At 48.4% G+C, this 12142-nt stretch overlaps 1 protein-coding gene across 12 annotated transcripts in view; it reads left to right on the top strand.

Moving 5' to 3' along the window:
• The window catches only part of Atxn7l1 (ataxin 7 like 1), a 228677-nt gene that overhangs the window by 156249 nt on the left and 60286 nt on the right, over positions 1 to 12142 (top strand). The window contains exon 1 of one of the 12 annotated variants that reach the window (XM_052185964.1): positions 2234 to 3843. The exons of the other annotated variants lie outside the window; for them this stretch is intronic. Within the exon in view, the coding sequence (XP_052041924.1) occupies positions 3762 to 3843 (82 nt within the window). The 5' untranslated portion in view covers positions 2234 to 3761. Of the gene's footprint in view, positions 1 to 2233; positions 3844 to 12142 lie in introns of those variants that run through there. 12 annotated transcript variants of the gene reach the window in all.

Here is a 12142-nt window from a genome sequence, read left to right as displayed (position 1 = left end):
CAGCACAGGTTTGCGGAGCAGCAGGATTTGCTGGAAAACAGCACCTAGTTGTACCCCCGTCGGACTTACTATACCTTAGAGCAGGGCAGACAGCACACTTGGGCTTTGAAGAGTTGTCTGCACTCCAGTAAGGTAAATGTGAGTGGCTTTGGAGCCAACCAGTTGCATTGGTTAGGGCTAGAGTGTAGTTTAAACAGCTGAAATGCATTTCCTAACAGTTCTGGGAACTGAACTCCAGATGGCCGTGCCAACAGGGCTGGTATCCCCTGAGGCCTTACAGATGGCCGTACCAGGCTTGGTGCCTTCTCAAGGTGCAGCCGATGAGTCTTTGGTGCCCGTCTTGTTTAAATAAGAACCCCAGTCCTGATGGATTAGGGCCTTTTCTTAATGGCCTCTTTCAAGACCTATCTCTGCCTATGGCTACAGTACTCTCTGGTTCTGGAGAATTAGAGACTTAACAGATGCATAGTGGGACCCTGCTCAACCCATAACCTGTCTCAGGTGCAGCAGCAGCCTCAGCATCGACCTTCATGACGAAGAGATAGTCTTCCGTGGGTGTGTTCCCATGCCCATGACTAGACATTGGGAACAGGAGTACCAACAAAAAACAAACAAAACTCCCAGTAATATCTTTTTTAAAATCACAGGAAAAAGCCCATAGTGGCCATGAATGTCTAAGATACCTTCATAATTCTGACTTTAGAGATTCCATCATCCCGTTGGTCTTAAGGGAGATTTACATAGAGGGAGCTGGAGGAGAACAGGTTCTGGACCAGTGGGATTCCAGAAATTATCTGGCTGGCTTTCTTGGCCTCTTTCTACCAGCACCTTTTTGGTCAAATTCCCTAATCTGTTCACAGATTCATTGCTCCAGTCTTCTCAGTGTCTTGCCAACAATTAGGTGTGTGTGTGTGTGTGTGTGTGTGTGTGTTTAATCTGCCCTTGTGTTCCTTGGATGTCGGGAGATCAGCCTGGGATAGACGAGGGCAGGCAGTCTTCCTTGGGCCACCTCTTGCCTCCTGTTGTAACCACTGCCCTTTTCCCAAGGGCCCGAGGCTGGCAGTACCAGTTCTGTCAGTCTCTGCCCTGCTGGAGAGTATCTTTGGCATAGATTCTATACTAGGAGCCATCAGATGGCTTCTGACAATCCTTTACAAAATGTGGCCAAGGTCCTTTCATATTGAAGTTCATCCCTTCTCTGGAGAGGTTAGGGATGGAATGTTTCTGGACACCCTGACCACCTCAGAACCCAGAGCTGCTGTTCTTAGAAAACCCGTTTGTAAGATGGAAGGCTGGGGACTTGTGAGGATCGTGCTACACAGGAGCTAAGCACAACCTGCCAGATCGGATGGTGCTAATTGCATAGGTCTTGGTCTCAACAAAGAAGGTGATGACAGACTGTGCTTCTGAAGGCTGAGGGGCTCCTTGGCAAGTGGAGTGGAAGAAGCTCCATCCCTTCTTCTTAGGCCAGAATTGGGCCTGGTCTTTGTAAGAAAGAAACAACTGTTTCCAGGAAAGGAACTGGCGGGAGGGGCGGGGAGAGTGGGAGGAGTGGGGGTGGGGAGCTGTTCCCTTGCAGCTATCTGGTTGCCCTGTTCTCAAAGAGAAGCTCATCTCTAGGTCCCTCCTTGATTTGACAGGCAGGTTGCCAAACACTGGGTAGAGATGTTTTGTTGTGGTGGTTGTTATTTCTAAGTTATTTAGTCACAATCTTAGAATGGTTTGTTTATGTTTGCATAAGTTGGCTCAATTTGTTTTTATTTTTTTATTTTGTCTTTAGAGACAGGGTTTCTCTTTGTAGCCCTTGCTGTCCTGGAACTCGATCTGTAGATTAGGCTGGCCTCGAACTCAGAGATCTGCCTGTCTCTGCCTCTCAAGTGCTGGAATAAAAGGCATGTGCCACCACCACCCAGCATCAACATTTAGGTTTGTTTCACATGCCAGATCTCAACACTCCTCCCTCAGCCCTGGAGAGACAGGTCTGGTCACATCAGTAGGTAAGAACACTGGGATTCAGGCTCCAGCACTGAGTGTCTGAGCTCCCTCTATCCACTCCAGCTGCATAGTTTATGCATTGATGGTCCCTTGAAGACTGGGTGGGGAACTAGAAAAACCACCTCTTCAGTATACTGTGTCTTATAGTGACAGACACACATTTGATGGTTCTCTATGTGTGGTGCCCACTGTATTAGCTCTATCCAGAGAAGGGCTCTCGTGACATACCTGTGTCAGACTCACCCAGAGGATCCTTCCCGGGAAGATGGGCCAGTGGCACTCTTCCCTGACTGTACCACCCTTGGAGACAATGCTGTTCACGGTCATGGTTACTGGGACATGGCTGGGGCAGGTGTTTCAAGTTTCCAGGTGGTGAATGAATTCATCAATGACTTAGGGCCCATAAATATCTCAACAGGCTGGAACACTGGACCGAGTCCAGCAAGGTGACAGTTTTGAAGGGTACCCGTGGGTTGACACAACCTGAGAACAGTGTGCCCTGAGACTTAACAGTGGGGTTGTAGGAAAGAAAACCATCTGGACTGACCTTCCACTGTATTAATAGAGAATAATGTCCAATGAGCAGGCAGGACCTCAGCAGAGTTCACGAAAACACGTTCCCTTCCTAACTCTGCTTTGTGAGACATGCTGGGAACCAGAGAGAGCGTAGGACAGGGCAGGAGTCGAAGCAGAGTTTTCTGTGAAATGACTTTAAAAGGTGGCTGGGCGTGTTTACCCCAGAGGAGGAGGTAAGAGACGACCAAAGGTTCATGGTGGCCCTTAGGAGGAGAGTGGGACGGATGTGTGGGTATCCCAGAAGATCTGGGAAGGGCAGCTGCCCACCCTCACCATGCGGTGGTCACTGCCTTGTAGGTTGTCACCTACAAGGTGCCTACAGGAAGCCAGGCCTGCAGGTAGGGAGACAGCAATGTTGCAATGCTGGGAACCGCGAGTCTTTTTAACGTGTTTAGATCCGATAGTCCTAATTTCAAGCTGTATACCTGGGTCCCTGGATAGCAGTGCGCACTTGACTGGAAATGGCGGCTGTGTCAGGGTTGCATGAGCCACAGAGGGCACTTTTGTCTCCAAGTCCCATTTGCCAATGATCAGTGGAGCTGCCTGCAGTGAGTGTTGAGGTGAGTGTTCTTTGGATCCAAATTTATTTTATAAAGCAAAAACATTAAAATCAAAGCATCCCCCTGGCAGTAATAATGCACAGTACCTACCTGTCATTGGTACTTAACGAACGGGGACCCTGCTGCAGAGCAGAGAGGCAGGAGGGATGCCTCTTATGTCTTAAGACAAAGTAACACTTCTTCGTGGACCCAAATTGTCAGTGTTTGGGAGCTGCTGTCTTAGAATACCTGTTTGCTGCCTCCCGCTGACCACCTTAATTACCTTAACTTAAAAATTACCCCGATTAATCGACTCCAAGCAGGGTTTGAAGGTAACTCTCAGTTACCTTTAAGATAGATTGTTCTCTTTACAGCTTGCCCCAGAATTCATTCTGAGGGACTTTACCAGTATTATTGCAGAGGTGAAACTCACAAAACATAAAATTAACTATTCTAAGCCAAATAACTCACTGGCATTTAACTTACAGTCATGTTGTGTGGCCAGCCCTATCTAGTTTCAACACGTTTCTTTTCCCAGTGATAAGACTTCTTACCCACCAGGCAGTTCTTCCTCCTTCCTGCCACCCACAGCACCTGACAGCTACCAGTCAGTGTCTCTAAGGATCTGCCTCCTCGGGACGATGGCTAGAGATGGACACATACAGTGTGTCTGGTCTGGTGTGCTTGGCTTCTTTCGCTTCACACAGTGTTCCTGAGGTTCTTCCGTATTCTGGTATGCATCGTAGGTCATTCTTCTCCGTGGTGACAGAGCACCTCACGCGTGTCTATACGGCGTGTTTTAGTCACTCATCCATTACGGGGGTGGCTCTAAGTTTGACTTTATTTTTTTAACTTTTAGGCTTGTTTATTTTATCTCACATGTGTGAGTGTTTTCTCTGTATGTATGCCATGGTATATGTGTGTGCCTGCTGCCAGCAGAAGCCACCAGAGGGCATTGGAGCCCCTGGAATTGTAGTTACAGGTGTTTATGAGCCACTGTGAAAGTGCCGGAAACTGATCCTGGGTCTTCTGCAAGAACAAGTACTTTTAACTGCTGAGCCATCTCGCCAAAGGATTAGTTCTTGGGGCCTAGTGTCTGTCTGTCTGTCTGTTTGTTTTTTGAGACAGTCTTATTGTGTAGTTCTGGCTATCCTGGTACTCACAATGTAGAAGGCTGGCCTTGAACTCCTAGAGATCAAGCTTCACCTTCCTCGAGTACTGGAGATCAAAGGTGTGTGCCACCAAACCTGGTCCCCGTTCTACATACACACACACACACACACACACACACACACACACACCTGGAGCAGAATTTCTTGTGTCATATGCTAATTCTATTTAATGTTTTAAAGAACAAAATTTAATTGCAGTGGACCTTACCATCTTAACTAGTTTTCTGTTTGTTTTGAGTCAGGGTTTCACTGTGTAGCCCTGGCTGACCTGAAACTCCCAGTACAGAACACATTCGCCTTGAATCTCAACTCAGAGATCTGCTTGCTTCTGCCTCCCAAGTATTGGGATTAAAAGCTCCTGGATCATCTTAACTAGTTTTAATGTGCAGCTCAAAGGCGTGTGGTACCATCAATGACTGCTTTACAATCATTGCTACTGCCGCCTCCAGAACTCCTGACTTTACCAAACAGACCCTGAAGCCACTAATAAAAACAAAAACAAACAAACAAAAAAAAAAAAACCTGACCCCTTCTTCTTCCCCCGACTCCTGGCAGTTGTCATTCCCGTGTGCCCGAATTTGACTACGAAGCTGCTTCATGTCTATGGAATCCTACGGAATGTGGATTTTCCATAGCTGGTCAATTTCACCTAGTTTGATGGCTTCAGGACTCAGCTATAGGATAAAGTGTCAGAATCTCCTTCCTTGTTAAGGCTGAACACCACAATGGAATGGTTAGAGGTTTGTTTTGTTTTGTTTTAATAGTGCATTTATTTATTTGTTTGTTTGTTTATTTATTTATTTATTTAGAGTGTGTATGTGTGTGTGGGTGTGGGTGTGTGTATGTGTATGTGTGTGTGTGTGTGTGTGTGTGTAGGTCAGAAGACGACTTGTAGAAATTGTTTCTCCTATTTCACCGTGTGGGTCCTGCAGATTGAACTCAGGAGATCGGGCTTGATAGCAAGTGCCGCCGGCATCAGACGAGACGTCTTACCTGATGCTTAGTGCCGCCAACCTGACAAAATCTAGCATCACCCGGGAAGAGAGTTTCAATGAGATGTTGTCTAGATAAGATGGTTCTATGATCACTCCTGAAAGTGGCCATCTTGATTTTGTTAAGGGGGTTTGTTGGGGTGGGAAGACTCACTGTGAGTGACCCCGTAAGGGATCGGGAACTGTGTGAGCAGTGCAGAGAAAGCCAGCTGAGCAGTAAGCATGCGCGCCTTCACTGCGCTTTGTTTCTGCTTGTGTGTGTATTCTGTGTGTGTGTACGGGTGTGATATGACCGGCTTCTTGAACTCCTATTACTGTGGCTTACCTGCTGTGATGGTGTGTAGCCTTGAACAGTCAGCTAGAAGAACCCCTTCTTCCCATCGGTTGCTTTTGTTGTCTGGATATTTTATCACAGCATCAGAGATCTATCTCATTCTCGTGCACTTGTGTGTACCTGCGGTGCGCATGCACGCACACACACACACCCACACACAGACACACACACAGACATAAGACACACAGACACACACAGACACACACACAGACACACAGATACACACACTGACAGACACACAGACACACACACACAGACACACAGACACACACACAGACACACAGACACACAGATACACACACAGACAGACACACAGACACAGACACACAGATACACACACACACAGACACACAGACACACACACACAGACACACAGACACACACACAGACATACACACAGACACACAGATACACACACAGACAGACACACAGGCACACACACACAGACACAGACACACACAGACACACACAGGCACACACACAGACACAGACACACACAGACACACACAGGCACACACACAGACACACACACACAGACACACAGACACACACACAGACACACACACACACAGGCACACAGGCATACACACACACACAGAGACACACAGACACACAGACACACACAGGCACACACACAGACACACACACAGACACACATACACACAGACACACACAGACACACACAGGCACACACACAGACACACACACACAGACACACAGAGGCACACAGACACACACAGACACACAGACACACACACAGACACACAGACACACAGACACACACAGGCACACACAGGCACACACACAGACACACACACACACACACAGGCACACACAGGCGCGCGCGCGCACACACACACACACACACACACACACACACACTGTGCACACGGAGGTCCACATATGCCATGTTTTGTATTCAGCTGTGAATACTCTTACTTTTATCTATTCGATCTTCTGAATGATGCTACTTTACAATACACATATAGGTATAGATAGCCATGAATGGAACGGCTAAATCATATTGTAATTCCATTTTAATATTTTGAGGAACTACCACACTGGTTTTCATTGCAGTTGTGCCCTTTTACATTCCAGACAGCAGTACACTGTGGCTCCATTTTCTCCTGGTCCTCACCAGCTCCTGTTCTGTTGTTCCTCTTTTGAAATAGCCACTCTAGTGTGCTGGAAGTGCTACCTCCTTGTAGGCTTGATTTGCATTTCTCTAATGGCTAATGAGGTAGAGCATCTCTGCGTATGCTCTCCTTAGCCATTTGTTTATCTGCTCTGCAGAAGTGTCCTTGGCACGGTTTTGAATTGGTCTGCCCCTTCCTGTTTTTGTGTTTAGAGTTACACTTCCAAACCTCCTGTTCCTCAGAAGCCACAGCAACGTACATGTTGCAGTTTATTATGTTAAGCCACCTGTTTGCTGGGAACTTAGGCCACCTACTTATTCTGTGGGCACCTGAGGTGAGGAGAAAGAAATGGCCGAGAGGCAAGAGTCTGAGTTCCAGAGAGCCAGAGTGCACCAGAAAAGCCGGCCAAGGGAAGTGTCCACCTCTGACCTCCCGGCCCTCCTGGAACTCTCAGCAGATACCAGGAGAGCTATTTCTGTTTGAGTCTGGCTCCCAGGCCATGGGGCTGCTTTTTCATCTGCACTGAACTGCTAAGCATTGCAACATCCAGCAGACATCTTCTTGGTCGTCTCCTAGGAAGGGTAATGGGCCCAAGGAGCCTTTGACCAGCTGGCCTAAAGTCCAGAGGACAGAGCTTGCAGCCTAACGCCTGGGAGCAGACTCTCTCCAGCCAAAGCTGCAAATGATCCAGAAAGGACCTCTGGCCAGGGGCTGGTCAACTCACACCCAGTCATCCACACCAACTCTATTCCAAGAAACAGAGCAGTAGACAGGGACCAGCTCAGCTGTTTGCAGTCAGAAACAGATTATGTCTACCTAATTCAGGGAAGAAGGTGTCTCTAAATCATTCTCCCTCAGAGACTCCCAGCCCTGGCTCTCTAACATTACCGAGCTGCCTAGTTGTCATAAGATGGCCTCTGCAAGGATGGCCTGGGATGAGGGGCAGTGTGTGAAATGGCCCCACCTCCCCTCAGCCTGAGATCTTCTTGAAGGCTTTGCTTCTCAGAGATTTGCATTCATTATTCCTTACTAAAAATCAGAAGCTGCTTACTTGGAAGTGACTTAAAGTTCCTCGGGTCTCAGCCAGGTTTTATAGATATGTTGGGTGAGACCCAACTGGGACCCTGATAGAAGAAAATGAGGTCTCAAATGTCATGTCCCAAAGAAACCCGGGAGAGGCTCACTCAGTAGCTGCACTCCCCATCCTATCTCTCCCCTTAACCCCTTCAGCCCAGGGGCTGGGCTTCCCTTCCCCTCCCCCGCTTCTCTTTTCTGGTAGAACCCAGCCACTTGGGCCACAGACTTGACTTTTGGCTCCACTCTTGACCTCTTGCTTGCCCTTCTCGTCTCTAGTTCCTCTCTTGGTTCACTTGCCCTCTCTCTTCTCTTCTCTCACACCTCACTGCCCTGGCCAGGCCCAGCCTTGACATCTGGACTATTCCAGATGGCCTCTGGCTGTTCTCTCCTTCATAATGACAATAAAACCCTTCTCAATTATACCCAGGGGCTGTCTGGTCTCCTCATGTCTCCATTTTTCATTCATCAAATACATTAGTTTATTGTTTGTTTGTTTGTCCTATATTGGGAGTCACCCAGGGCCTGGGTAGGTGGTGGTCTACTACTGAGCTGGGTGCTCAGTTCCAGTTTTGTTTTGTTTTTTGTTTGAGACAGTCTCACTATGTAATTTTGGCTGCCCTGGAACTTGCTGCATAGACAAGGCTGGCCTACAACTCGTAGGGGATCCACCTGCCTCTGCCTCCTGAGTGCTGAGATTAAAGGCATGAGCCACCATACTCAGCGTATTTTATTTGATTTTTGTTTTTCCATTGATTTAGTTTTGTGTTTGTTAATCATAGTGAAATTCACATGAAAGAATATTGACGCTGTGACCATGTGATCCTGTCGAGAGGTCGCGTAGAGCACAGTAGTGAGGCTTCACATGAGGCCCAAGCTTAACTCCAAATGCCAAAGCAAACTACAGTTGAGTGACATGAGCCCATTCACACCACTCCCAGGGGATACCCTACGCCCACTGCCCACCCTCATCTTTTCACAGCTGCCACTGATCGACCACTACCTGGCACTCTGTCTCTTGGGATATGCTTGGTCTGGGTATTTCATCCATATTAAGACATGTGACCAATCGCCTTGTGAAGCATTGTCCCTGTAAGGGCCGACCCCTCTCCCACAAGCTATCTGTCCTTTGCCACAGTCAGGGACTCTTCTAAGAATCCAGAATAGAGCCGCAGATGCTGGCTCCATCTATATGTGACAGTCTGGGATTGGAAGTGGGAAAATCAGGCATTCAAGGTCACCCTCAGCCACACGGAAATTTCAAGCCAGCCTGGGTTACATGAGAAATTATCTCAGGGGAGAAAAAATAACAATAATAAGAACAACAAAACAATGAAAAAGTCCAGAATGAATGAGAACTCTGCCGAAATCAATAGTGAAATTGTCCTTTGGGGGTTTTCCAATTATCATAACGGCCTCTAGTGTCATCAAAGCATATGGCCCAATAGGCACTGTCCTTTGGGATGGGTATTCCCTGTGGGGAAGGAGAGCAAAAGCCCAGAGGCATCTATCTGCAGACCACCCAGGACCCAGGCAGGTTGGACAGCAGCTCTGAGAGCTGGCTCAAGTGTGGCTGCTCTCCTAGAGACTGCAGGAGAAAGCCCCTGCCATCAAAACTCAGAGAGCTCCTCTGAGCCTCTGAGAAGCGGGCTTCTCACAGCTCGTGTGTGAGATTCAGGGAAACCCTCATTCATCTGCCAAATTCAGGACGCACCCCTGACTGCTCTGGCCTTGTCTTGCTGCCTTTCCTCAATCTCATCTGGGCGTGCTCTCTTAAAGGGGAAGTGAAGCATTATGACTGGCCAGGGCCCACAGCCAGGAAATGTCTACTAGAAGAGGGCCGTTGCCCAGCATGCCGTTGGCTCAGCCTCCTTATCCAAACGGCCAGGCTGCCTCTCCAGGAAGTGTAAGTGTGAACGCAGGGTATGGTGGCCTGCCACCCAGGATGGTGTGGGGCTGGACGCAGGTCACAGAAGAAAGTCTGGCAGGCGAAGAGTGCTGGCAGGCTGTGATGCATGCACTCGGAGAGATGAGCTTCTGTGCAGACCTGAGCTCCTGGTCTGTGGGCAGAAGCTGGAGCAGAGACAGGGCTGAAGCAGCCGATGGGGATAGCAGCTGCCTCAGAAAGAGGTCAGGAGTAGGAGGCTAGGGACTGATCTATTTTGGACAGCCCTGGTGGAGGCTCAAGCCTCAGGTCTGGGGAGGAGAGGAATGGAAATTTTTATAACACACCTTTGAGAGCACTGGGAAGCCAGCCCATCATAGCCCCTACTTTTTGCCACCCTCAGTCTGCAGCACTCACGTGCAGCTTGATCGGTACTTCATGCCTTTAGACACTGGGAGATTGCTTTTCTCGGTTGTTTCCATATGCTGTCTCTGTTAAGCAGTGCTTTGGGTCTTTTCAAACGGTGCACATGACTTGAAACTCAAGGTTGTGTTTCTATTCACATATGGCCCTCGGTCCAGCATGTACACCTTGTGAGCCCCATATATACCGTGTGGCCGTTCTGCCTCTGTCTCCCTGTTCATTGAGATCGGTAGTGTTGATGGCTTGCTTTCAAACTAGAATTTTGTTTCCTGCATGCCCGCAGAGCAGGGAAAGGGGTAGTTAGTACACATGCAGGCACCTGGTTTCTCACAAATACGCTGCAGAGTCAAGAAGGGGCATCAGGCCTCTGCTGTATCGTAGCTTTTTTCTGCCCCTGGAGTAACAAAAGTGTAGTTTTCAACAAAACAACTCAGGCTTTTCTCTCCGAGAGAAAGGGGAGAGGAAGGAGCAGAGAGGGGAAGGAGAAACGTGCGTCTCTGTGCGCATATGTTGACAGGCAGAACCACACCCTACTTCAAGACAACTTCCTGTTTGCCACTGCCAACTGCCACTCCAAGGAGAACAGACGTGGTTCCGTTAGTGGCTGCTGGGGGACCATGACAACCTGTTGGGTGAGTGGCTCTGAGTGACACTAGGAACTCAGCACTGAGTAGAGACTTTGAACCTTCTCTTGGAGGAGATCAGGCCCTGTGCTGTCCAAGTGGAGGTTGACACGGAAATAAAGCAGAGGTCGCCTGTCTTTTTCAACCTGTGTCCTCAAACAGCGTGCTCCCAGGATTCATGTGAATGGAAAATTTTCAAGTCAAGGGTTGGGAGAAGGCTGTGAACCATCCATCCACTTAGGGAAGCGACCACCTGTGATTTTTTTTTTAAAATCTATCTTTTCATATATCAAGAACTTTGTATTAAGGGATTTTATTGTTAATCATTCTAACATTATTTAGCAATGCATGTTATTAGGGCTCACTGGGGCAGGACCTGTGCTAAATGCCAGAGACAAACAAGACTCCTGCCTTCAAGGTGTGCCCATGTATGAGACAGTGAAACCAGCAGTTACAACATGTGATTGTCTACTGAGGGAGGGGCTCAGAGCGCCAGAAGCTTCCTGCTGAGTTACAATCTCTGATGTGGGTGATGTCTCCCTGATGTGTGTAGGGAACTGGGGTTCACGAGGTTAAATTATTAGCCCAAGTCACAGGGCTAATGAGTGACAGAGCTGGGATTTGAGCCCAGTTCTTTCTGATTCCAGAGACCATAGTGTTTGGTCTGTATTTCTGCTAACTCTCTGAGCCGGTGGAGCATGAATATTTCCTATGCAGAGCTTTTTCTAACAGTGCAGTCCGGAGGCCCGGCCTTTCTATCACAAGACTGAAGACACTCCTGGCATAACTCTGCACAGAGGCCTGGGCACTTCTCTGCCTCCTACCTCTGGGATCCGTGTCTGTGAGCTACAGGCAGATCATGCCACAGCAGACAGGAGCCTTGCTGTGCATGGCCCAAGTCGCTATGGTATGTACCATCAGACAGCCAGAGGCACCGAGTTCAGCGTTCAGGTATTTTCAGTATTAGGAATGCCTGCCAGGCATAGACATCAGAGATCCCCAGGATTGCATCGCCCACTTGTTAGCATCTGGCTGCATCTGCCCCTCTGTGCACCTTGGTTGAGGATGGGTTCAACTATGCCTATTTGCAGTGAGCTCAGTGGTTTATCCAAAAGCAGGAAGCTACCAGGGCCATGGTGACTTGTGTCCGACTCGCAGTGTGTATCCAGTACTTGGAGAACAGGGAGATGCCTATGGAGAAGGCAAATACAGAACGAGGAGGCCCCTTGGCAACCTGCCGCTGCCTGGTTGAGAGATGGGACCGGCTAAGGCAAGGAAAAGCCTTCTTATGTTTATTTGAATGTCGAATGTCGTTATTCTGAGATAGACTTACTATGTAACCTAGTCTGGTCTCCAACTCTCAATCCTCCTGCCTCAGTTTCCCAAGTGCTGG

The sequence above is a fragment of the Apodemus sylvaticus genome, chromosome 6 (genome assembly GCF_947179515.1).
Source record: "Apodemus sylvaticus chromosome 6, mApoSyl1.1, whole genome shotgun sequence".
NCBI classification, from domain to species: domain Eukaryota; kingdom Metazoa; phylum Chordata; class Mammalia; order Rodentia; family Muridae; genus Apodemus; species Apodemus sylvaticus.
Note: the sequence above shows the minus strand (reverse complement) of the source record. Positions and strands in the feature narration are given on the sequence as shown.